This window comes from Chelon labrosus (genome assembly GCF_963514085.1).
Source record: "Chelon labrosus genome assembly, chromosome: 18".
Classification (NCBI taxonomy): Eukaryota; Metazoa; Chordata; class Actinopteri; order Mugiliformes; family Mugilidae; genus Chelon; species Chelon labrosus.
Window position 1 is genome coordinate 11,702,903 of NC_140351.1, and position 26,256 is coordinate 11,729,158.

A 26,256-nucleotide genomic window follows, 5' to 3' on the forward strand; every position below is an offset into this window, starting at 1 on the left:
TGAAATGAAACCTGACGATATTAGATCTGTTCCTTTTGAAAAAAAAATAAATAAAAAATCTCCTTATTCCTTCACTCTCAGGCTCCTTCATCATTATCGATCTTCATTTCCTGAACAGGCTTGTCAAAGTACATGGTGAACTTACTAATCCCCTCAAATCCTCCTTTTGTACATGAGTCTGTGCTCTGTTAGGCCCAGTTTAACCAATTGCCAGTGACTTCAATAACACCGGCAGCGGTGATTTATCAATCATAGATGACTCCGTCGAGGTAAGGGGATTAATTGATCTCATAGTTTAACAACTCTTTAACAAAGACTGCAGTGGAGAATATTTTAAACATAAAATCACATCAGGACAGCTTCTTCTCAGGAATACAGTAGTTTTCTGTGTGCAGATGCTTCTTTTTATGAACTATGACTATGAACAGAGACACGTGCAGGTGTTTAAGGTCTCTTTTAGGTCTCTCTAGGTATTATGCTTAATTACACAAAAATTGGACCAAGGAAATGCAACAAAATTATGTTTCCTTTTGGTTTCATGAGGAATATTTTGTAAGTAGGAAATGAAATGGTAATGAAAGTATCAACAAGATGTTCACAGACCCAAAAATAATCACAAAATCATCCTGTCTTAAGGTACCCAGTGTTTCTGATGTGAGATTTGTGTGCTATCTCCACCCACCATCCACCTCAGCCACCTCTGACTGGGGATTTATAAATGTAACAGATCAATAATCAAAAACGCTGCCCGTGAACCTAATTCAGCCAGAGGTTACTGCATGCTTCCGCCAGAGTTTAATTAGAAAAACAATTCAGCTACATCTGAACAGACCATTCGTTTTTACACAGGATAAGATGTTACAATCCTTTGTGCCAAGATCCCAGGAAAAACACATTTGGAGTCCCCATCCAACTGAAAACAAACAAACAAACAAACAAAAAACGTCTAGCAGGCTAGCAGCCAGCTGGCCAGCTACCAATCAGCAAGAAGATATCAGATACCTGGCCTAGTCAACGGCAGTATGCAGCATGTCACCAGGCCATTATTCAGATTATTAACGGACTACTAGTGTAAACACAGTGTTTAGTCTGGACCTGGGGTAAATTGGGTATCTCGAAAAGACAAACTTCACTAAGAAAATAATAATCAAAGAAGTTATTCGCATGCACAACATTATTGGTGCGCCAACTTTCTTTTCACTGTTCACTAATTCAATTCTTAAAGTAGCAGAAATGTTCGGATGACCCTGCTTTGTCCATAAAGGAGAAACACGCATCTCCGGGGAGAAATGAATCACTACCACAGCAGCAGCAGTTAACTTTTTCTTTTTAGGAGAGCGTTGAAGGTGAAAATGTTTAACAGCAAAAAAGAAGCTTTTGTCAAGTCAAGTCAAGTCAAGTCAAGTCAAAGTTTATTTCTAAAGTACATTTAAAAACTAACTCAGTTGAACCAAAGTGCTGTACAAGCAGAACAAATATAAATAAATATAAAAACAAATAAATCTGAGCTACAGTAGGTAATAAAACATCAAATACAACAACAGTAAAACTGTGAATAAAATGTTTCTTACGGCCCAGTCATCCTCACACAAAAGTTACATTGGCGAACTGATGGAGTGTGCCTTACATATTTGCCAAAGAAACTCCATTTACTACTGTTGGAGTGCAAACTACTACTTTTTGTTGCCTCTCCAGATATTGACTGTACAAGTCTCGTTATATTTTCCTTTTATGAACTCGACTTATATTTGTTCCATATAGTACACGTACACGCGTGTGCAGTATGAAGGAGTTAGCCTTGAGAAGTATGAACGTAATTCCACGTTTCAACATTTAACAAGTTGTGTTTCTTTGTGCCATCTCGTAGCTCAGCAGACTCTTACGTGCAGAGGCCATAAGGTGGACTCTGATTCACTGACCTGTTTCTCTGCAGAAGCTTTATCCAATCCTGCTGTGCAAGATACCTGCTGTTGATCAATAGCAAAGGTCGATGCAATTCTGTCTCTCAGGGCAACTCAGAAGGAAAATTTGACTTCAGTTGACATCATGTCTTACTCACACAATGTACAGTGCATTGTCTGTACCTTTGTAGCTGATAGTCTGCTGCAAGTGGATGTTCCAGGCCTTGGTTGCACACGTAATCTTTTCATGTATTTTCCACCTCAAACCAGAAACCGGCACAAGATTTTTCACCTGTCATTGCTACAATCTGCTGAATATTGTTCCATGGTCCACAGTGCTGCTTGTGTCTTCCAGTCTGTACGGCCAGTATAGCTAAATGTGAAATGAACTGTCCAGTGTTTTGTTGACCCATCCACCCACCTCTTTTTGACCGTCTGGCTGTATACCTGTGTCACCTCGCTTCCTCTTTTTATTTAGCTTCAACAGAAGTCGTTCCCACAATGACACTTAATTTGCAAAAAGTGAACTAAAAGGCTGTTTTCTATGGAAGGAAAGGCTTATAAATGTCAGTCGGCCCTCTAAAACTACAGGTAGCTGCATTCTGCGAATAACTTGCCATGATGTTGAAAGAAACTTAAGTTCCATTTCGTGTTCTTGTCATTTTTCAAATAAAGGCAAAAACATCAACACAAAGCTCTTCATAGCTCAATGAATCACAGAGTATTATGACGGTAAATGGGACACAGCCTTTTAGTAACTAATGATCCATTTACATTTGTGCGCATGACAAATCTCACCCTTTATCGCAGACTGCTGTACTTTGAAAGTGTAATGGGGTTTTTTTTGTGTGTAATTTTGGGTTCTTCTCCAGACCTTTCTGCCCCCCTTCTGATCCATTACCCAGAGACTCTACGCTCATTATTCTAATTTAATAAAGTGTCTGTGTGAGGACCACAGCGAAGCAACTAATTACACATAGTGTTTGGTGTTGTGTGAGCAATTAACCCCCCAAAAAGAGTAACATTCAAATGCGTTTAGTGTCTATAGGGTTAGCAAGTTGAAAACCTTTTGTACATTTCAAGCGCTGCTTTTGAGTGACACAACTAATTTACATATTCATTAAAAAAAAAGTCTATAAGTAAGGCTATAGTGCTAGTCTACTTTGAGTATATTCTGCTTGTAACTGTAGCTTTATTTCTTGACCTGTGAAAAGGTTTCAGCCGCATCTTACCCTGTGCATTAGCAGAGAGAGCTTTCAGCTGCCTGAGTCAAGTTGGAGGAAGTTTTACAGAGGCCATGTTATGCTCTCTGGGCTCTCCCTTCCCTGTAGAGTTATATAGCTTAATGTAAAAATCTGCAAAGTTAAAGAGAATTACTCGCTCCTATACGAAAAACTTTGCGAGCTTTTTTTTTTTTTTTTTGCAGCCCAGGCTTTTTGTCTCTACCTTATCTGCTTCACCATGAAGCACATTTGCATAATACCTGCCGGGCAGCTAATTTGGCACAACATTAAGCAGTTAACAAAAAAAAAACAGATTTGGCCAGCCCAACCAGAGCTGACTGAGAGCTAAAGACGGTGAAAAGAGGTGCAGCGGCAACACTTTTCAATGAGAATCAGAGTTGATTTTCAGTAGGAAAACATTAGTGCCCAATGACCATGTAAACTTGATCTGATCATTTCTCTCTGGTGTTGGAGTGAATCAATTCTTGTGTTTGCCCCACATGGGGTAAACGTGGATCATGATCCCCAGATTGTATGAGCACTGTTGAAGCACCGTTTTAGTAAAAAGTTTTACTAGCTCTTGCCAACTCTCGGTTGGGTGTTTGGTGAGCCTCAACAGCATGAAGGTATGGGCCTCGTCTTGAGGTGCAAATATGTATTTTTCTGATGGACTCAGTGGGATGAATTTTAACATTCAGATTGCTCAAAACGATGGGAAAGCAATCTGGTAGATGACACAGTTCTAGGCTTCAATTTACATGATATCTTCTTGGTTTCAATTTACATGATATCTCCTTGCGTGACCTGCCAGGTGTAAGTATAATTTTCACAATCTTGCATTTTATGTCGGCCTGCCATTAACTTTTCTGACCCATTTCAGGGGATTGATTCAGGAGCCAGTGAAAGACTTGAAGTAAACACGGTTAAAAGGCAGGTGCTGAATCTGATAACAGATTCAAGTCACCTTCAACGCCCCCACCCACATGCACAGGCTCCTTTATAAATACACTTTTACAGAAACAAGAGAATGAAAGAAGGTTTTACTGAGTCAGAGACAGAATTTTACAGGCAGGCGTTATTGTTATAGTAATATATGTTATTAAACCGATTTAGCACCGTTAAACATAATTTATGTCATGGTCACACACTGTTCCTTTATTCAGAGCTGCAGCACTTTGTCTCTTCTTAAGAGTTTTTGTCTCTTTTGGTGTATGTCAAACAGGGCATGGAAAGGTTTCCAATGAAAGCCAAGTGTCCAGACCATCATCCACAGACGTTTCTGAACTCATACAGTAAAAGAACATTTCATTCCTCTTGATGGCACAAAATAACTTAACATCGTATCTATAGGACACCCTCAATGCACCATCATTCAATGAACGCAGATTTGCTTATTAATATGTGTGCATTGCTGTCGGTATCAGTTTGGTCTTTCTTTGCTGCGACTGTGAGCCATGACGCACCACATAGACAGTCATCGTTGAGCGTCTAGTTTTGGCTACACTGCAGACAAGTTGAAAATTCAAAGTTGGCAAACAACAAAGCTTAAAGGACGCTTTAACAGCCGGGAATATTTCTGCCAGTGCATGCTTATCCAACCTGTGTATTCATTAACTTCCTGTCCTGGACTGGTTGACCCTGCTGACTTCCTGGATGCTCTCATGATCCACGACAAGACACACAGGAGGCTCTTCTTGTTTTACATTTTCGTCTGATCTGAACAGTTAATTACACAAATATTTCTCAGAGCAGCTATTGTCCTGTGGAAAAAAAATCATTAACAAAGGTGAACTGAAATCATCTGAAAAAGCAGAGTTGCCTCATTAAAGAGACCCTGTGTGGGAGGATTTGTATTTAACCGCATTGTATCACATTATAGACGAGTGCTGGACAAGTGCCGTTTATGTTTAGAAACCACATGAAAACTGAGGAGAGTACATTTTCCAGTTAGTACATTTTCAATTGCGGAGGTCATTTAAATATCTGATGCTTGTTTCCGTCTGCTTCTGTGCGCATGGTTTGCCTGTGTTTGCTTAAACTGAGCACAGGCAAGTCCAGAAAATAGAAATATTTAACAGTTTCAACTCTTTGTTTTCTTTATTGTCTGTTTGTACCTAACCTCCTGTTCACATTTGCCACAGCTTATTACTATCCCGGAGTAAACTCTTGAGTTGGACTTTATTGGGGAGAACTAACATTCATTTAGTTTTTCTATTTTTCAAACCATATTGATTTATATTATTGGAGTGGCTGATGCTCATCAAACAAGGAATTCGGTTTGAGCTTAAAATGACAATGCGATGGCAGTATCCTGTAGTTACGGCGCATGGTCCTGTTTGTCATTCTACTTGACCTGAAAGACCCAATGGTGGTTAAAGTTTGTCTTAATTTTAGACATAGTTTGTTCATCTGTTGTATTAATTGATGTTAAGTTAAGGTGAAACAAGGAAGATCTGTTCACATGTTCCGTCTGTTTTCCTCTACAATCAATCTGTTTTTCTCTACCGCCGCTACTCTCATCCAGCAATCTGTTTGCCAGCTTTCTCCGATCCAATCAGTCACAAGTTCTTTAAATTCATTGCATTTCTGTCGCTCTGCCTTTCAGACCGTCTGATGTGCAGCCCTCCTACTCCTCCTTCATTTCCACCGCATCCTGAATTCTCCATCAGTTGATTTGCTCCGGCTCACCCTGGGTCTACCCCATTAATCTAGGACTCAACTCCATGATGTCTCCTCTAACTGGAGTCTGACCGCCAAAAGTCATTTTCTCATGGATTCTTGTTACTTTATCACCTTCTCCATCTCAGTCGTATATTGAAGACAGTTTTGTTTAACAAAAGCTGAATAAAATAAAGAGTAAAAATAGGCCATATTACAAAAACATTTTATGACTGATACCTTGACATTTGGAAATTAATTCCAGTTAGATTAGTTTTATAAGCATTAAACGTAGAAAAAGAAGGAGCGTTTTTTTGTGCTAATGTTGGCATTAGCTTGGCGTTACATGTACAATATGTAAGGTTATGTATCCATCCATCCATAATCCATAATAAGGTCATGTCCACATACACCAGCCATATCAGCCATAACATTAAAATCGATGACAGGTGAAGGGAATAACATTAATAATCTTGTTGCAATGCAATGTTCTACTGAGAAACCTGGTCCTGGCATTCATGTAAATGTTATTTAAACAATTAGCACCCACCGAAAGATTGTTGCTGACCAGGCCCCCCACCCACCCCATAGCAACAAGACTCCCTAATAGCAGCTGCCATCCCCAGTAGGACAATGCAACCTTCCACACCACAAAACCAGAACAACTCATGGAAAGACAGTCTAAGCTGCCGACTCGGCTTGCAAACTACTTACATCCCAAACTGATCAAGTATCTGTGGGGTGCACTGGCACAAGCCTGGTCCCTCCCCTCAACCGACAGGTCCCAAAGACTCCCCTACCAAAGTCCTGGTGCCACATCTTCAGAAGGCCTGTGTTCATATCCCAATGCACTTGAACTTTGTGGGAGGCAAACGAGAAAACTAAATAATATTAGGCAGGTGTTTTTAATTTTGTATGTGATGAGTGTATAAAGCCATTCAGTCTCTCCATCCATTGCTGTGTAGCTGATAGTTGTGGACCTTGAACAAACTCCGGTCCATCGTGAACCATGTCCATCACCTACCTCTACACGACATCATAGTCAGACAGAGAGATCTATCCATCTATCTGTCTATCTATCTATCTATCTAGCGGATGCTCTAGGCTCCATTTGCCTAGGTAACCCTATTGTGTATTTCCCAGCGCCAATGTTTCACACTAAAATGAACAAAATGTAAAAGTATTGCTCTATGGCTATCGACATGGTGGATTTGGAACCATACTTCACTGTGAATTAACATTCAATGATCTCTTGTTGTCTCCACATTGCTCCTCGTTTCTTCCTGTGAGCCTTAACCACTTATCCCGTAGAGGGGCCGCGAGGGGCTGAAGCCTATCCCAGCTGGCATTGGGCCAGAGGTTCGCCCTGAACGTAGTGCTAGTCCACCTGAGAGCTAAGAGAAAGAGACAAACAGATTTTCATGCTCACATGCCAATTTAAAATCATCATTTAGCCCAAAATGGATGTCTTTGCAGGAGGAAGCCTGATAATCCAGAGGCAAAGGAAGAACATGCAAACTCCCCACCATACGTTTAAAACTCTTGCTGAGCACACAGCACCAACAAGCAGACCCTACGAGAAATCAGGGTCACAAGATAAAAGGGCTTTCTCCGTATGGATGAATATATTTTCCTTTATGACCTTACTTTTGCATTCTTAAATAGGTATACATACCATATGGTAACTGTGTGACCTCGTACCCGCTTCTAAAATTAAAAAGGCCTACTTGATTATTATTAATCAGTATCCAGGGTCATTGAGGAGTGCGTTATCAGGCCTGTACCACGGCTCATTTTGACTGCTGCAGCAGCCACTCGCACGCTTTTCCGAGGAAATCCCTGCTTTTTAAATCCACGCTTCAATTAGTCTGATCCGGAAAGTCATTTGTAAGAACACGTGCAGTGAGCGTGGCTGCTCGAGTGCTGCTGCCCTTGTAGCTAATTGAAAACCCAAAGTCGATGTTATATAATGGATTTTAAAATCTCATTGTTCTGTCCTCTCCTTTTTTCTGATAGGTTTGTTAATCTATGCAGCTCAAAAAGATCAATGGAGTATATTTAGCACCTATCCACACTAGAAACATGTCATTTAACTTTTACATCCGTGTTATTGTTTTACAGAGCAGCCAGATGAGCCAGCATCACTGGAGAGAATGCCTTATTAGCAGCGAGTGACGTAAGTGTTAAGAAAATAATATTTCTCATTTGGAAACCAATATAGATTTCAGCGCTCAACATGATGTTGGAGACACACATATATCTGCCTTCTCAAACAGATAAAGGTAAGTCTATCTCTTTCTTAACAAGGAGATCAGACTGAAGCCTTATAATCCACGAGTGGCATCTCCTACAGGATTTAGCACTGAGCTCCACTGAAAGTTTGGGAAACGATTTTTAAAAGCAACGGTCAAAATGGAGATGAGATATTATTATACTCCTCAGTATTAGCCAAGCTCCAGAAATTCTTCAAATTCTTCAAATCTGTTACCCCACAGGTAGTCTCTAACAGTTTTATATACCTTTAAACACATCTTAAACTCATTGCTTTCAGCTTGCGCTGTTCTAAATCTAAGTCTTCAAGCCCTATGAATAATTGTGTTTGACTTCAAGTTTCTGCAGAGCCACAGAAGAAATTATGCGACTATTTTTAACCAGACGAGCAGAACTTCTTGTCACAGAGACGACCTTTATGAGGACAGCTTTTGAACATTTGATGCAACGTGACGGCACTTCGCGACAAGACATTTTATTTCCTATATATTTTTGGACCTTTCAATAATGAGATCGGAGAATAGAGAATAGAGTATTTTCAACTTTGTTTCTGACAACTACATTTCCACGGAAAAAAGTTTCTTCAACCTGATTGATTGGTTTCTGTCCCTCCTGGATGCTCGTCACCTGATGATTTACCCTACGTGGGGCAAACATGCTCAGAGAGAATTGATTTATCCAAACCAGAGAGAAACTAGATCTATCCTGCAGAGACTCAAGCATGGTATTTAGAGATCTTAAGTGACTAATACTGATAATCACTACTTGGGAAAACAGTACGATGCTGAGGAAGAATATCTATTCGCAGCTAATTGGGTCCTTTAATAGCCCAGATAGCTGACATCACTTTTCATCGAACTCTTTTCACTCACTATTTCCGAATAAAAAAATCTCCCCTTTTCACAGTTAAAATGACAGACACTGCAAACTCTGCGCATCCATTTGTTTTATTGCACTGTGGTTTCATCAGATAGGGCGAAAATGAGCCCTGTCTCTTTTTGCAAAGTCCGCTTTTATCAGCTGCTTTGTTGAGTTTACCTTTGTTTGGTTTAATGACGGGGCATTTATCAGATCAGCTCTGGTAAGATGTCCTTCAGCGGGATGCTAATCTGGAGGTCCTTCAGGACTTCAGGACATAAAAGAGAGACAGAAAAAGAAAGCCTTGAAGCATCCCCTCATCCATCCTATATGGCCACATAGATGAAACACATAGTTGTTGATTACATTCAGCGAGCTATAATGAGTTGAGACTCAGACTAGATATCTCTGCCTGATGCCCAAACAGCAGATTTGCTAATGGTGCCACTGAGTCACTTCACAAAATGATGTATTTGGTGGAGTGTTTTGTGTGAAAGTGCAGATGATATATGTGTACACAAAGAAGAACTGCTGGGAAAAAAAGAGCATTTCACTGATTCATTACTTAATTTTTGTGACAATTTAAAACAGGATGAAAAAAAAATCGATGCAGCTATTACCCACAATTCTTTTCAGGTGTAAATGGTCTTGCATTTATAAAGCTCCTTTCTAGCTGTTGTCATGATGACATACACCGATCAGCCACAACATTAAAACCACTAACAGGAGAAGTAAATTACATTGACCATCCTGTGACAATACAATGTTCTGCTAGGAGACTTTTGGACCTGGCATTCATTCGTGTGGATGTTACGTAGACATGTACCACCCACCTAGACCAGACCAGGCACCCCCACCCTATAGCAATGACACTCCTTGATGGCAGCAGCCGTCCCCAGCAGGATGCAGCCTGGCACAGGAACACATACAAAAACGTTTTAGGAACAACTCAAAAAACTTGAAAAACAGCACAAGGCCTGTCTTCCAAATTCACTAGATCCAAAAATCCAAAGGCGTGGGGTGGTGCTCCCCAGAGTGCAACTCGGGTGGCTTTTCCATTGTCTGTCTGTCGTCTAAATTGTGTGTTTTTGTCCCTAACTGTGTGGAATTTAAAGCGTGTGAGAAGTTATATATCAATGAAACAATAAGCTTACAATGGGGAGAATCTGGGACTTTATCACACTTTTATGTGTGGTTTCTCTGGGAATCAACACGTGCCAGGAGACCGGACAGCTGACTCACTATGGTAGCTGCCCCAAGAGAATTTCTTTTAACCGAGAATTCCTGCGGTCACTGCGATTAAATGCACGTGGCGACTTTATACCACCGGAACTTTGCAGAGTGGGAAAACCGTCGGAAAAGAGGGAGATGGGGTGGAATACGCCGCAAGCTCAAATATGCAAGCCTTGACGATCACCGCAAGCTCCCTCCGCTACCAACAGTACGTCTTTCTAACCTGCAGTCCATCCATAACAAGTCAGATGAGCTGGAGACCTGGGTCAAACTCACGCCAGAGGGAAAGTAAATGTGCATTCTCGCTTTTACAGAGACTCTGCGAATCGGATCGGGATGTCCGTTCTCTGATGAACTGTTTTGGAGGCACAAGGGAGACCTACACAATATTAGGAAGGTGGTCATAACGTTATGCCTGATCGGTGTATCCAACCACACATTCACACAGTGCCAGTGGGAGCAACTTGGGGTTCTGTGTGTTGACACTTCAGCTTGAGGTTCATGCAAGTGATCGAACCACCTCACGGACAGCCCACTCTACCTCCTGAGCCACAGCCGTCCCCTGGAGCGTTAATGCTACGTCTTTCTAACACTGGACTCAAGAGATCCAAACAGCTGATTTTGACTCAGGGCTTCACAGTAGTGTAGTGCTTAGCATTGACGCCTCACAGCAAGAAGGTTCCGGGGCTTTTCTGTGCCGAGTTTGCATGTTCTCTCTGTGCCTGCGTGGGCTTTCTCCTCCCACCGTCCAAAGACATGCCCGTTCGGTTAACTGGTGGTTCTAAATTGGCCGTAGGTGTGGAAGTGAGTCTGAATGGACTCTGGACAGTTAAACATAAATAAATGATACAAGCTTAAATTTATAATGAGTGTAAGTCAAAAGTGAGCTGTCAGTCGTAATTAGAGGAATTAGAGGAATACCTGAGAGTCAAATACAAGCAGAAATCCCTGTCTTGACAAAGATGGAAACTGGCAGATGACCAGAATGACCTATTGAAGTGTTTCCTGGACATGTCTCTGGCTTTTCAGAGCAGTCAGCATGACGCCTTTATAGTTCTTCATTCATGCAGCAGCTGGATTGCATTTAAGGACCTTGAACATTAAAAACGACCATGACAGTGTCGCCTACTCGGTCCAGATCTGCTCTGATGTGATTGGTTTGTAAGGGGCAGTGTTTACAGATGACAACTATTCCATAAAGCTGGCTGAGAGAATGTGCAAAGCTGTCATCAAAGCAAATGGTGGCTACTTTGAAAATATAAAACATATTCTGGTTTATTTAACACTTTTACATTTACTACATAATTCCATATGTGTCCCTTCATAGTTTTTCATTAATAATCTACTTTGTAAAACATACACACACTCAAAAAAAAAATCCCAAATTCTGACTACTGTATCTGCCGATCAGGCATAACATTATGACCACCTTCCTAATATTGTGTAGGTCTCCCTTGTGTCTCCAAAACAGCTGTGACTCATCAGAGAATGGACATGGGCCTGCTGAGGGTGTCCTGTGGTGTCTGGCAACAGAAGGTTGTTAGTGGGGGGCCTTTGGGTCCTATGGGTTGAGGGGAGGGGCCTCTGTGGATCATCCCACACATACTTAATAAGTTTGGGATCTAGTGAATTTGGAGGCCAGGTTGTTCCCAAACCGTTTTTGTGTGTGTGCCTGTGTCAGGTTGCATCCTGCTGGGGATGGCTGCTGCCATCAAGGAGTGTTATTGCTATGGGGTGGGGGTGAATGCCAGCTCCAAAAGTTTCCCAGCAGAACATTGTCACAAGATGGAAAATGTTTATCACTTTTGCTGGAAGAGTAGGCGCAATATGTAAAGTAAAAAAGAACATAGGGGCAACACAATACACACAGTAACGCGTCGCAAATTTGCAACAAAGACCATGCCTGAATTGATGCAAGGAATTTTATCGAAGGTTTGACGGGAAAGGATGAGAGTGGATGAACTGAATAGATGAGAGGGGTTGAAAGGAGTGGATGAAAAGTGTTGAGTTGAGAGGGATGGAATGCGGAGACGGAAGATTATTTTAAAGCGTGGAGGAACACAAGGAGTGTGACTCAGGGTGGAGGCACATCTCAGGAAGTGTCGGCTCCCTGTTCAGTCCTTTAATGACAGAGAAAGCACACAAAAGAGAGGGCTAGGGGGCTGGACACACCATTATAGGTCAGCAGGCATGATTGTGGTTTCATGTCGGTTGGATAGAGCTGCAGCCACACGTGTCCAGTTATGTTTTACTGAGCAATGATGACAGTAAATATCTGACATTCATTTCATCTTCTTCAAATGGAAAAAACAATGAAGCATACAGTGTGCAATTACGCCGCTTTTTCCATATGGCACGTTCTGCACCGTGCAACCATTTGTGCATCTGCATTCACAGCTGCCCTATGCTCAACAGGTAAATGCACTCATTTTTATAATGACTACAGACAGTTAAATGAAATCTCTTTTCCTGTCTTTTTCCCCTCATCCATCTGTCTTTGTATTAATGTTGTTTGTCACTCAAATGCAAATGGATTCATGTTCTTTGGGTTCACAGATGTGGGTTTCATTTTACATTTCCATCGATTTTGAACACAGGTGGACACAAACAACCGGGCAGGAAGGAGATCTGAAAGGGAAATCTGCAAAAAAAATTCACAACTCAACACAGATAGGATGGAAAGGTTTTCATTTCCGAAATGCACAATGACGGAAACAAAAGCTTTGCATGACAGCAGTTGTAGCTCAGACCTCCTGACAAACTTTCTCATCTTATTTGACCCGCAGGGACATTTGTAATTGACAAAAAATAAATAAACAGCACACATAAGAAAACAAAGCTTGTGTATACTAATTAACCCTCTCAGTCTATACTGTCTTGTGGACAGCAGCATTTATGTGGAGGTTTTTTTTTGTAATCACACATAATCATGACGAAGAGCGCCTCTTAAGCTGGGCACATCAAAATAAACTCCCTGACCCGTGTTTTTCTGAGAAATTTATTTCCTCCTCCCGGTAATCCAGTGAAAGGCATCATCAAAATGAAAAATGTGTTCCATCTTCTGCATGTGATCTTTAGCGGTTGCGTGTTTCTGTGTGTGCACAGCCACTGAGCTACGAACGAGACGATAAATGGAACTAATGAGGAACATGTTCCCGAAGAAAGCGTCATTATCATCTGCATTCATCAAGGAATGGATGCAGGTTTCCATCAGCGCACAGTAATCACTTCTTCAGAGATGGAAAAGTCACGCTGTTTCCAGGAGGATCAGCAATTACATTTATCTACACAATTGTTATAGAACTATCTATTTGTAAGAATTATTGATTTAATAAAACTCACAGTACAGTATATCATGATTCACAGGGAGAAAAACACTTAACATGAGGAAGGTAAAACCGGGAACACTGAACGCTGATGGGGTTGATTAACTGTACAAAGGATTGAGGATGAAAATTATACCTGCTTATAGGCTTATACCTGCCAAGTTTTCAGTGCTAAAGGTAAAAAAATTAACAGCAACTTTTCATGTTTTATTTGCAGAAGATTGATAAAGGTCGATGTGTTGGTTCACATCATTTTTTGCAAAAGCATAGCCACAATCCAGCTGTCCACCACATATAAATGGACATTGTTCACTTGTGTTTTTGAGATTTATTTGACGCCGGCAACATACGGTGGCTGAAATATGATTGGATAACAGCTCTAATGCAAAGTTGCACTATCAGAAGCACCGCAGCTGAGAGACAGACAAGCCATAAAATGAAAAGAATAGATTAATGGGAAATATTTAATAAGATTAATGGGGAAATATTAAAATGTAAGTCAGTGATTTTGATAAAGTTTAGGCCAGCAGAGAAGACTTTGCTGGCCCTGATGGTCCACCACTGTTGCTAGGGTAAATCACCATCAGGCCATAGCTGATGGGATCAGAAATGACTGCTAATGCTAATCAAACACTTCCTACTGCTGCAGCTTCAGATTAAAAGCATTTAACTCTAAAAACACTTGTTGATTTTTATTGACAAGTAGTCGCCGGAAATGCAGTTTTCTGAGTGAGTGTGTTCATGTCTGCAAACAAGATAACGCAAATTTTTTGGCAGTTTAGGGAGTGATGGAGCAAGAAGGAGCAGCTGCACTGATCTGTTAGATGAAGAGCTGCAGGCAACAGGCTGCACTCCAACCTCTCAGACAGGTAAGCAGCTCATTTCAAGGTTTAGCAGGCCCCACAATTATCCGTTTACAGAAACCACCTAAGCAACTAGAATCATTATCTGAGACTGCCTTTTTAAAATGTCAGATGTTGGCAGGCATGCCCTAACTAATTAGCTATAGTGCATACATTTATGTAAATAATTTGATTGTTTAGCTGTTATATGTCATGGCTGAGTTTTTTAGCTGTAGCTCCCACTTCTTTTTAAATGAATGTCTGTGCCACAGATGAACATACTCTATTCACGCTGACAGGTTCTGTTTCCTTGCACCTCAATGTATTCTCAGCATACGTTGTTTGGCAAAAGTAAAGGTGAGTCACTCTTAGCAACCACAGCATAAAGCTGCGCTCGAACTGATCGTGAAGCAAGTTTTAGAAGCAGCACAATGTATCTGTGCGGCACAAATGTTAGCTAAGAATGCTTCATGAGAGAAAACAAGATTCACACTTGTTCTTGGCTGACGTGTGAAGAGGCTGAGATGCAACACAAAGGCAGACAAGGTTCATAGGTGGACCATAAGGAGTTTCAAAGGACAACGTTAATGCTGTGAAGTTTGAGTTAGAAAACACCGAGACACGTAATCAGAGTTTGGATCTTAGAGCTAATGCATGAGCTAAGGTTACGCTAAGGTGAGCCTTTTAGATCAATGTGTTGCACCAATCTGGACCCACAGTTTCTTTCCAAGCCTCTAACATACACCAAAGAATGCATCATTTTAAAGCATCACAAACATCATAGTGTAGTGTCTATATCATAGTGTACAGTGAAACATGAAATAGCACTGCATGGAACTGAATATGAAGGTGTCTAAGCTTCGCGGTTTACAAATCAATACTCAGTGAGCTGAAAATTAGGTCATCAACACCCTAAATGAAAAATCCTTAGCTGTGTCCAGTCGGTGTATTTACACCACTCACTGGGCCCAGATAATCCATTACGTTCCGCCCCGCAGCTCCTTCCTCTTTTAGCACTCATTTCTATTTGTTCTCCCTGCTGGCTTGAGCACAACAGAAAGCAATGCAGTCAGCTCTGATTTCACTTTCTCAGGTTAAGTTAAATAAGTAAGGACTATCCTCGTTGGTCCTGTGGGTTTTTAATTTTTTTTTTATTAAGTTCTCGTAACAAATAACGGCTTGAAACTCTGCGTCATAAGTATCATTAAAGTAAGCTGAATCATCCTGAGGAGGATCTCTCTGATTGAATTAGTTTTAATAAAAGGAATACACCATTGACATTTTGCCTTGAGTAAGGAATTTGTTTTGAGTACTGCTGTGTGCTCTCATTCGTTCATACACAGGATAAGATGTTACAATCCCTTGTGCCAAGATATCAGGCAAAACACATTTAGAGGCCCCGTCCAACTAAAAAAAAAATATATATTTAATATATTTAAATATTGCTCAACCCTCAAATAAATTTCCGATACATGAAGCACCCGGTCAGTGGGCAATTAAATCTACAGTCTAAATGAGCTAAGTAAATACTGCTGGCTTGTACAGCCCGCTCAGCAGCTAATATATATATATTTAAATAAACAACCGAAAGCCACTGAGAATATTTAACTTAATATGGAACATTCAAATAATTTTACGATATGTGAGGCACCCAGACAGTGGACAATTCAAACCTACACTCAATGTGTTGTGAAATTACGAGCTAAATAAAGGTACGTCATTGGGGTTTTCAAGTGGGCACCTCCCTTCACCGATGTTTCGTTAAGTTAGGCCCACGACACCTCAAGAAGGCTTAACAGTGAATTCCAGCGTCCTGGAGTCACCCCCCTCCACGCTGCCACTGCACAACCCCGTTTTCCCACCAGTCAGTGACTTTCAGCAACCCAGAAATTCACCCAGCCCTTTTATGCACTCCAATAACATGCACTCTTTAGCAGCAGTATTATTTGGACAACCCATGAAACCTATGAAATGAATAAATTTCCTGTTTTACATATTACTATTCACTTAGTATAACAGAAAATAAAATATTCTAATAGTACTTGCAAAAGTCCAGATTAATATACTGATATTATGAGAAACTGTTTATAAAGTTTTGTACATTTAGTCATTAAATAAATAGTTTTAAAAAAAGTCTTCTTGCAGAAAATGAGAAATAAAGATTGATGAGATGAAAAGATTGTTACTGCCTTGAGGCCGGAGCTAGTACAGTTAGCTTAGCCTAGCATAAAGACTCAAAACTGACTGAAAAGAGCTACCCAGCCTAACTTTGTGCTATATCGCCTTTAAAAATGACAACCACTGTTTTCGTTAGAATTTTGAACAGATTAATAAAATGAGTGTAAACAAACTGGTTAGCTTTTTTGACCTTTGGAAATAGCCGAGGCTATGGCTCTTTCCAGCATTTGCACTAAGCTAAGCTAAGCTAAGCTAAGCTAACCCCTTAATGGCTGTGTGTTACGCATGGCTGTGCAGTCAGGTGTTTACTTTTTAAAAAAATGGTTCATGTAACACTCTCAGTTAGACCAAAATGACCCAGTCAGGTCAGATTTAATGGGTAAACTATAGATTCAATAGAAAAATACTGGCTCCTGATAATCATGTAAACCAGTGGGGTCCAATTTTTTTTCAATGAGGGCCACATATGGAATGATATAGGATGGACTGGGACACTCAGGTGAGGTATATAAATAAATACAGATAAATTATGCTCGATATATGATATATAATAAGAAAAAAAACCGACATCACAGCCTTTTCATGTATTTTGTTATAAAAGGTGTTTGTTCTCAAAGCAGTAGCTTCAGATTGCTTCTTATCAAGGATGATGTGTGGGGTGAGGGGTCCTTGCTTGTTATGCTAATAAGTAATTTGACATATTAACACCTGAATACTGTGGAATATATTTTTCAACTCATTGTAACTGATAATAGTGTTGTACTCAGTGGGGACAGCGATGCTTTGCACTGAGGGGTGGTGTGAAGAACACCACAAAGATAGCTGTTGGTCTGGTTCTCAGTCTGCTTTTCTGTAATGCTAAGTAATTTATCGTCAACTTCCCGAATTCCTAAAAATCACCACACAACTGTATTTCTAGATATGCTAACGTTGTTGGATAGCTGCCACTTTTCCAGGCACATTAATCCTGTGACTCTTTTATAAAGTCACCATGAAGCGTGAAGGTTTTCTGTGTTGGACAGAGGAGTCGAGTACCTCGGAACTGGCTATTGTGGCCTTTTCCTGTGTTTTGTTAGCATGGCGGGATAAAATGTCGTAGCGCTTGCAGACTACTTGCCATTTGCTTAACTTTCATTTGTTCGTTAGTTTCTTTGGTCCTGCCATTTTTGGTCACATGTGGCAAAAGTCTTCTTTTATCAACATGTTTTGTGGAGAAGCTTCAAGACGCTAGCGCTGCCTACTGTTAAAACTAAATAGGACAATACAGTCAAGCGCAAGTTTGAGCCATATACTTTTATATGCTTAGAATTTATTGCGGGCCAATTAAAAAATTGTAGTTGGCTTGCGGGCCGTAGTTTGGACACCCATGATCTGCTGGTTTCTCTCTCCATGCTTCATTTTCTTGTGCCCTTCTTGTGCTGAAATCTGGCGTGGTCATTCCCTTTCATCCAATCAGCTTTCAACCTGCACATTGCGTCACCAGCCAAGGGTGATGCACTGTTTGCTTGTAGGAGTTGAAATGTGCTTCTTCAGCCTGCTCATTGATTGAATTCCCATAATCCTTCTCTGTGGGTACACTGAGAGCTACGCAGATGTGAGAGAAGTATCGATCTTCTCTCTAACTTTCAGCAATACAGCGAAAAAAATCTCAAACTAGCCACAACATTATGACCACCTCCCTAATATTGTGTAGGTCTGACTCATCAGAGAATGGGCATAGGCCTTCTGTCAGTGGTTTTAATGTTGTGGCTAATGGGTGTATTACTTTACTTTAATTTCCTATACTAAGAATTACAGTATGCATATATATACTCTGTAATATTTGTTCTGGATTGTTCTACTGTCATCAGAGGACAGAGAGATGCACTGCCTTAAATGCACATTAAACTAATTCACCACATCTGTGGGAATGTGTCAGTGAGAAAAGGTGAACATTAACAGCGAGGGAACATGGGCACAAATGCTCAAACAAATTATCGCAAAGATCAGGTACACAGAAAATGTCGTTACTCCAAAAGGCAGGCCGCCGGAGGAGCAAGCGCGAGACCTTGTTTTCTACATCTCGTGGCACAGCAGCTTTGTTCTCATTCACTCCATTTATTAAACCGGCATCAAAGAAGATGACTAAACACTACAGGGGGGGAAAAAAACCAACTTACTTTCAATTTACAACCTTGAATGAACATGTAGCTTTGGAAGTAATCAGCAACATGCATCATTTAAAAATCTGAATTTCTACTCTCAGTAGGATGATGCAAGGTTAACAAGGCTTCGCTGCCAACGCTGTCCCTGCTTCCGGCAAACAGATTACCAGTACACTCTGTACACCGTGTGCTCTAGATAGACCATTAAGAATCTCATTTATTCAGCATTCACACTGACCTTTTTCGGTCTTTCATAAAGAAAAAGTGCCCAACAGCGGTGAAATAAGATCCCAGAGATCATGGATAAGCTGATATACACTATATTATAAAAGTATTCACTCATCTGCCTTTACACTTATATGAATTTAGGTGACATCCCATTCTTAATCCATAGGGTTTAATATGACGTCGGCCCACCCTTTGCAGCTATAACAGCTTCATCTCTTCTGGGAAGGCTTTCTTGTGGAAACAAGGTTTAGGAATTTTTGACCGTTCTTCCAGAAGCGCATTTGTGAGGTCAGACACTGATGTTGGACAAGAAGGCCTGGCTCGCAGTCTTTGCTCTAATTCATCCCAAAGGTGTTCTATTGGGTTGAGGTCAGGACTCAGGACAGTCAAGTTCTTCCACACCAACCTCGCTCAGCCATGTCTATATGGACTTTGCTTCGTGCACTGGTGTGCAGTCAAGTTGGAACAGGAAGAGGCCATCCCCAAACTGTTCACACAAAGTTGGGAGCATGGACTTGTCCAAAATCTCTTGGTATGCTGAATCATTCATAGTTCCTTTCACTGGAACTAAGGGGCCAAGCCCAGCTCCTGAAAAACAACCCCACACCATGGCTGTGGCTCAGTAGGTAGAGCGGGTTGTCCACGAACCAGAGGGTTAGCAGTTCGATCCCCGGAATGTGCCACATGCCGAAGTGTCCTTGAGCAAGACACTGAACCCCCAGTTGCTCCCAGTGCGTGGCACTGGTGTGTGAATGTGTGTGTGCTTGTGTGAGCGAATGGGTAGATGTGTCTATGACTGTAAAGCGCTTTGAGTACCAATAGGTAGAAAAGCGGCTATATAAAAGCAAGGCCATTTACCATTTACCATAATCGCCCCTCCACCAAACTTCACTCTTGGCACATTGCAGTCAGACAAGTACCGTTCTCCTGGCAACCGCCAAACCCAGATTCGTCCATCAGATTGCCAGATGGAGAAGCGTGATTCGTCACTCCAGTGAACGCGTCTCTGCTCTGGAGTCCAGTGGCGGCGTGCTTTATACCACTGCATCACACGTTTTGCATTGCACTTGGTGATGTATGGCTTGGATGCAGCTGCTCAGCCATGGAAACCCATTCCATGAAGCTCTCTGTGCACTGTTCTTGAGCTAATCTGAAGGGCCATATGAAGTTTGGAGGTCTGTAGCGATTCTGTAGTGACCTCTGCGCACTATGCTCCTCACTGTCCGCTGACCCCACTCATTTTACGTGGCCTGCCACCTCGAGTTGCTGTCGTTCCCAATCGCTTCCACTTTGTTATTATACCACTGACAGTTGACTGTGGAAATTTCATGACTGGACTTGTTGCACAGCTCCTGACAGCGACCCATTCAGTGCTTGACTTTATACAGCTGTGGACATGGAAGTGATTGGAACACCTGGATTCGATTATTTGGATGGGTGCGTGAATACTTTTGGCAATATAGTGTAGCTCTTACAGGTGTTTTATATTTGAATCAGGCTTTATTGAGAAGATTCTTTCCTCAGATATGGCAAATATCCAGCATATTCTGTATCTAGACTCCTCTTCGACCAAAGTAAAAGAAAATATTTAATCTTGATATTAAAAAATTATCCTCAGGTTTCTACTTCCTTTCCATGGTTACCTTACTCTCAGCAGTGTCACTCATCCATTTACTCCACTCTTGTTATTTGAAAAGAATCATTATTAGAGAGAGAAATATCAGATTCTTGACATGTGTGGCAGGTTTGTTGTTCTTTCCTCATTTTCAGGTTTAAGTGTAATATTTTATTTTATTTGTTTTTCCACAACGCCACTTTTTCGGGGATTTTGTTCAAATAGAAAAATGTATAAAAAACATGTCAGGCACAGGGGAAGGTGGGTGTTTGCAGTTCTCTGGAGAAGCGGAAAATCACTTTTATTTTTCAAGAAAGAGAAGGGCGTAGCTCGCACAAGGCAGAGAATATTAATGCTGCTTGAGGCAACCTGAAATGAATTGTAATGGACTTCTGCTGACCATCAGACTCCTCAGAGGGTGAAAATGTACTCCTATATTTCTAGAACCATAAATTCTGTCTCTATTATATCTGGCATGTATGTGATTGTGCTTGATGCTTCAAGGACTGGCCTTCAGTCCCATTCTTTGTCTTTTTTAATGGGAAACTACATATTTTGTTTGGTGAAAAAAAAATGTAAAATATTGTTTTGAGGTTTTGGAAATAATGGCATCATTTTAAGGATTACACAAATCGATGATTCATTTGGAAAATAATGGTCCCATTCGTACTGATCCAAAGGTAATGGATGAGGCTGAGGTCATAGCTTTGAGGAAAACTCTTTCTGGCCTTCTGTTGCTTAGGTCTTTCAAAAGTGAGGTATATGTATTCGTCCACATAACCAGCCCACCAACGATCAGTCTGACACAGCATCTCCCAAGCTAGGTGATTAGTGGTCAGGGCACAATGTGGGTGTTTCCTCCGAGCAAACAGTGTGGGCTTGTGCACTTTAACCCTGCTCTCTCTCATCGATTCGTGCTGGAGAAGAATGTGCTGCGCATAACATCAGAGGGGGCGGCACGGCAATGCCGCCACACACTGAGGTTAACAACCAGGCTGTGAGCCAGGCATTCAGACCAGCATCTCCTGAGACTGGATTGGATCAATACGGAACAAGAGTTTAACAGGTTACTCTTTTAGAATAACCGTGGAGAATTTGCATGGACTGAAGCCAAATGTTCCCCGTGTACTCTGAGAGTACAGCCGTTTATCCTGGAGAAATACATGTACTGTGTTAGATGTGGTTATGTCGCTGCCTCGGCCATTCATTCATTCATTCTGAAAATGACGTGTTTCCATGGTAATGATACCCACGTTCAAAGGAAACCCTCTGCTGCCCTCTAGGGGAATTATGGCAGAAGTACGTGAGGTCAGCTTTTGATATTTTCATTTTATTTTATCTCATAAAACAGTAAGCTTTACTTATTAAAATTAATAAATAAAAAAATACAGACTAAGATTCAAATAACACACGAGAAATACAATTTAATACAATCAAGAACAGCTCAAATAAGTATGAGCGTTATTCTTAAAACTGGCAAAAGAAAACAAGAATAGGGAAGCATATATAATTTTTTTTAAGAATGCAAACAAAATACAAAACTATTCATTTTGGAAGGACAAAGGAAGCCAGGGAAGAGGTGATGTGGCCTCCATCCTATTATACTGAGAGCATAGTGAAGAAACAAATAGACTCCATGCAGGCAGTGACGCTGGTACAATAAGAGCCCTAAACTGTATTATTCACTTATCTTGCTTCCTTTGATGTCATAAAAAATACTCATACCGCATTTAATTATTTGTAATTTTGTAAGTGTTCACACAAATATATTCAGAATAAGCTGTCACGTCTTTTCTATTTATTTCCCCCTTTTATTTTTAAAATCTGTTGCTTTTTTAATACCTTTTTTCTTAAATATTAAATTAGCAAACGAACATTAATTGCGGTATTAAAATGTCTGTGTCGAAGTGCGCTATTTCAAAGCGTAAATGTAATATTTCAATGATCATGGATTAGTGTAAAAGGTTTGAAATGTGTATTTATTTTATGCGAGATTTTGGCTTGTTTTCGTGCTGCGGTGACGCTCTGTCCCGGGGAGAAACCCTTCAAAAGCATGAAGCCCGTTGATTGGCCAACGACCGAATCCTCGAATGTGATTGGTCCATCCGTGTCCCTCTCCTTAAACGGTCCGACCAGAAACACGGACACTCGGACAGCGTGAACAGACAGCTAATTGAAGTGGATAGCTTCATAAAATTACTAATTTTTAAGTCAATTTAGACTGTTGTTAGATAGTTGAATTTTGATCCAATGGGGAAGACGGAATGAAACGCGCCTACTTCTAGTTCTCTTTCATTTCAAAGGTAGTTTTTCTTCCTTACGTTTACCGGCATGATGCGCTTGCTAGCATGCTAACTAACATGCCACCGGCTATCCAGTGAAGCTTCAACCTAGCTGCTACTGTTAGCTAGAAATAATACTGTTGAGTCAGAATAACGGATTCCCCCTATGAAGGCAGCTTTGGGGAAGCGGCTTGCGGTTACTTTCACCCCTTTAAGTGTGTAGTGGTAGAAAAAGTTGCAGCTTGTTAGCTAATGAAGCTTACATCAGGACTATTAATATTCAGCTGTTGATGAAGATAAACGTCTTTACACGACAAATAATGTTTTATTGCTGCATTTAGCTGTTCTTTGTGATATGGCTCAACTCATAGGGGTTGTTTGAAGGTTTTTATCACGAACTTGAGTTGAAAACTAGCTGTCAGGGCTAAAGCTGGTCCATTTCCATCCTCATGGTGTCTTTCAGTTGTTTTGTTTTATGGTTATTTTATTTCCAGGACTTTTCGTCATCATCATTACTCCTTATTTAAAATCCTTTAAAGGAACAAATGCCCAGATTGATTGTATGGCCAGAAATCAATCACAACATTTAATGCTACAATACTTAAAGACAAAACATGCTTTGACACAACGTTCAAAATAAAACCCATGTTGAAGTTTATGAGATATAAAGCCTCCCTACATGCATTGCCTCATGCTTTCAACAGTCATCCTTTTTCCTTCAGGTGTGTTTATATGCATGTGCAAGTGGATATCTGTTCTTTTTTTAACTTAATTATTCTGTCATGTCCACAGTCATGTCTTTCCATCAGGATCGCGGGGGACCCAGGGGAGGAATGCCCCCAGGTCAGCATGGCTCACCTCAAAACTACCGCCCCACCAACCTGAGGGCACCTCCTCCCCAGCCTCCAGTTCCCCCCTACCATTATGATCCACAGACTTCTCAGAGTTCAGGGTACCCTGGAAACAGTGGCTACATGCCGCCACACTCCTCTGACTTTATGCATTACCCTCCTCCAGCACCATCCCAGACCCCCAATTCTCTTAACCAGTGCCCAATGCGCCCTCCTTTCCCCAAGCCTCCTGCTAGGCAAGGTTTCCCTGAACCTCCGCCTAACTTTCCACCTCCTCCCTTGCCCAGCTCCACGGGTGGTCCAGCTTCAGGGGCCCAGGTGTCTGCGCAGAATCCCTACCACGGTTATATGATGCCTCCTGTGCCCCCGCCACCTATACCCCACCCGCCCATGCCTCCCCCCATGTCCTCTCAGTCGATGAGCTACCACCCTCCGTACTCCATGAACTATCCCCATCCTCCCCACCCTCCTTTCCCTCCTCCCCCATTCAGCTCCGGCTACACCCAGAGTCCCACCACGTTTCAACCGGACCATAGCATCCGGCAAGGGGGGCAGTACAAATATGAGAAGCCCATGGACAACAGGAGGTCTCCAGAAAGAGGATATCGCCACGATGACCACAGGCAGAAGTGCTATGGCTACGGCAGCCACGGTGACAGGCACAAAATGGAATTTCCTGGAGAGAGGAAGGACCGTGGGAGAAGCCCAGACAGACGGGGCAGGCCAGAGGGTGGACGGTACAGGTCTGAGCATGAGAGAGGCCGGACTCCCCCCAGACACAGGAGCAGGGATCGCAGCAGGTACACACACACAGCTCCTTCCTCAAATAAATGAATCAGTGAAACGACTTACCTCTTCATCTTACTACTCTGCATTTGTTCACAGGGAGCGGTATCGGCACAGAGAGAGTCGGCGATCCCAGTCGCCCGACAGGCACAGAAAGAGGCCTCGAAGGTACACATGTTGTCCCTTATTTGTCTCGCCGCAGCTGACGTGAAATACCGATCACCTCTTGAAACATTTACAGACTCGTATGTTCAGGAAATTTTAGATCAATCTGGTTTCTGTTCGGTTTTACAACAGATACATTATTAAGAAAGAATTTTTCATACTTTTCTTTGCATCTTGTGAATCATTTAGTTTGCTTGCATGGTTCCAGGATTTCCTTATTGCCAGCAGGAATAAAATAATTGCATCTCTTAAAATACCCATTTTCAATGAAAAATTCATATTAAAAGGTCCTAGAAGCTAACCCGAGGCTAACAACCACAAATGAAAGAACGATCCTGCTGAGAGAACTCTGAATCATCTACTTGCTTCTGCGTCAAGACTAGCTGTGCTTTGGCAATAGATGTCATTATTTATTTGTGAAGGAAATTATAGTACAAGCGCACTTCCTTAAAGTAGAGGTACTCTGAGAGAACCGAGCATTTGATAATCTCCCTCAAACTTTCAGTCTTAAATTTCCAGAATTACTATCATATATGAAACACAAAGAGCTGCTGTCTGGAAGTATCTTTCTTTCGTAACCTGGAATTTTGCAGGAACTATTTAGACGCATCACCTGTCATTAAATAAGAACAAATGTGTTCTTTAGTGAGCTTTAAAGGTGCAACTAAGTTGTAGTTGTTGCCTTTTGAGAGAGACAAGCTTATTACTTCCTGTCTGTCCTCTCTGTGTATTACTCCCAGTGTCATGTTCACTTGGTCTTTTATATGAAGCGACGAGGATATGACTTCACCTCTCGTCTCTGCTCATTGTGAACTTGTTCTTTGTAGTCGCTCGACGAGCAGGGACAGGAAACGTGGTCGCTGGGAGGAGGAGAAGGAGCGGAGGTCAGAGAGCTCCTCGGGGGTGAGCAGAGAGCGCAGCTACTCCTCCGTCAGGAGTCGGGACTCTGAAGAGGCCTTCAGTGACAGGGACCGAGAGCGAGAGAGGGAACGGGAGAGAGACAGAGAGAAGGAGAAGGCGGAAGAGGAGAAAGAGGAGGACGAGCAGCTGAAGCCTGCCTGGATCCGCTGCACCCACGCTGAGAACTACTACTCCAATGATCCCATGGACCAAGTGGTACTGTTGGCACTTTTCTCTTTCTAACTGTCTCTTGTGTGATCTGTTGTTCAATTGTTTGTTGATTTACATAGTTGCACCCTTTTCAGCATGAAGATGTGTCTGTCTGCAGTTTAGTAAAGGCAGATTAAACAAGAGAAAGTCAGACTTGATCATTTTTTATTTAACTGCCAAAAGAAACTTCTCCAAATTCCTCTGTGATGGCAGTGTTGGAGCCTTCCAGAACAAAGCATAACCTTTCAGTTATGCAAGCATGCAAAAGACACCTCAGTCCTGCTTTGCAAATCACCAGCTGCCCTCTCAAATTCTTCTGTGCTGTCTTTGAATCTTGCGGGTAGCGCCAACTCCTTTTTTCTTCTCTAAAACTCTGACCTTTGCCGGCCGTGTGCAGTGAATGCTGGCCTCAGCCACTTTCTTCCCACGAATTACACATTCTGGCAGGCACCTGAACTGCCCTTCAGTAAAGCTAAAGTGATGGTAAATGTCGAGATGAAACCCAACTTTATCCCTTTACCTCCTCCAAGAAGAGATTTAGCAATCAGGCCTTTTCTGCCGTGACAGCCAGGATGCTGGCATTGA

General features: G+C 41.6%; 1 protein-coding gene across 2 annotated transcripts in view; it reads left to right on the forward strand.

The window, feature by feature from the left end:
* Positions 1–22,640: 22,640 nt before the first annotated feature.
* The window catches only part of drosha (drosha ribonuclease III), a 91,083-nt gene continuing 87,467 nt past the window's right edge, over positions 22,641–26,256 (forward strand). For both annotated transcript variants that reach the window (XM_084565727.1, XM_084565728.1), the window contains exons 1-4: positions 22,641–22,780; positions 23,552–24,410; positions 24,496–24,564; positions 25,389–25,677. In XM_084565727.1, coding sequence (XP_084421853.1) covers positions 23,554–24,410; positions 24,496–24,564; positions 25,389–25,677 — 1,215 coding nt within the window. In that variant the 5' untranslated portion in view covers positions 22,641–22,780; positions 23,552–23,553. The remainder of the gene's footprint in view (positions 22,781–23,551; positions 24,411–24,495; positions 24,565–25,388; positions 25,678–26,256) is intronic.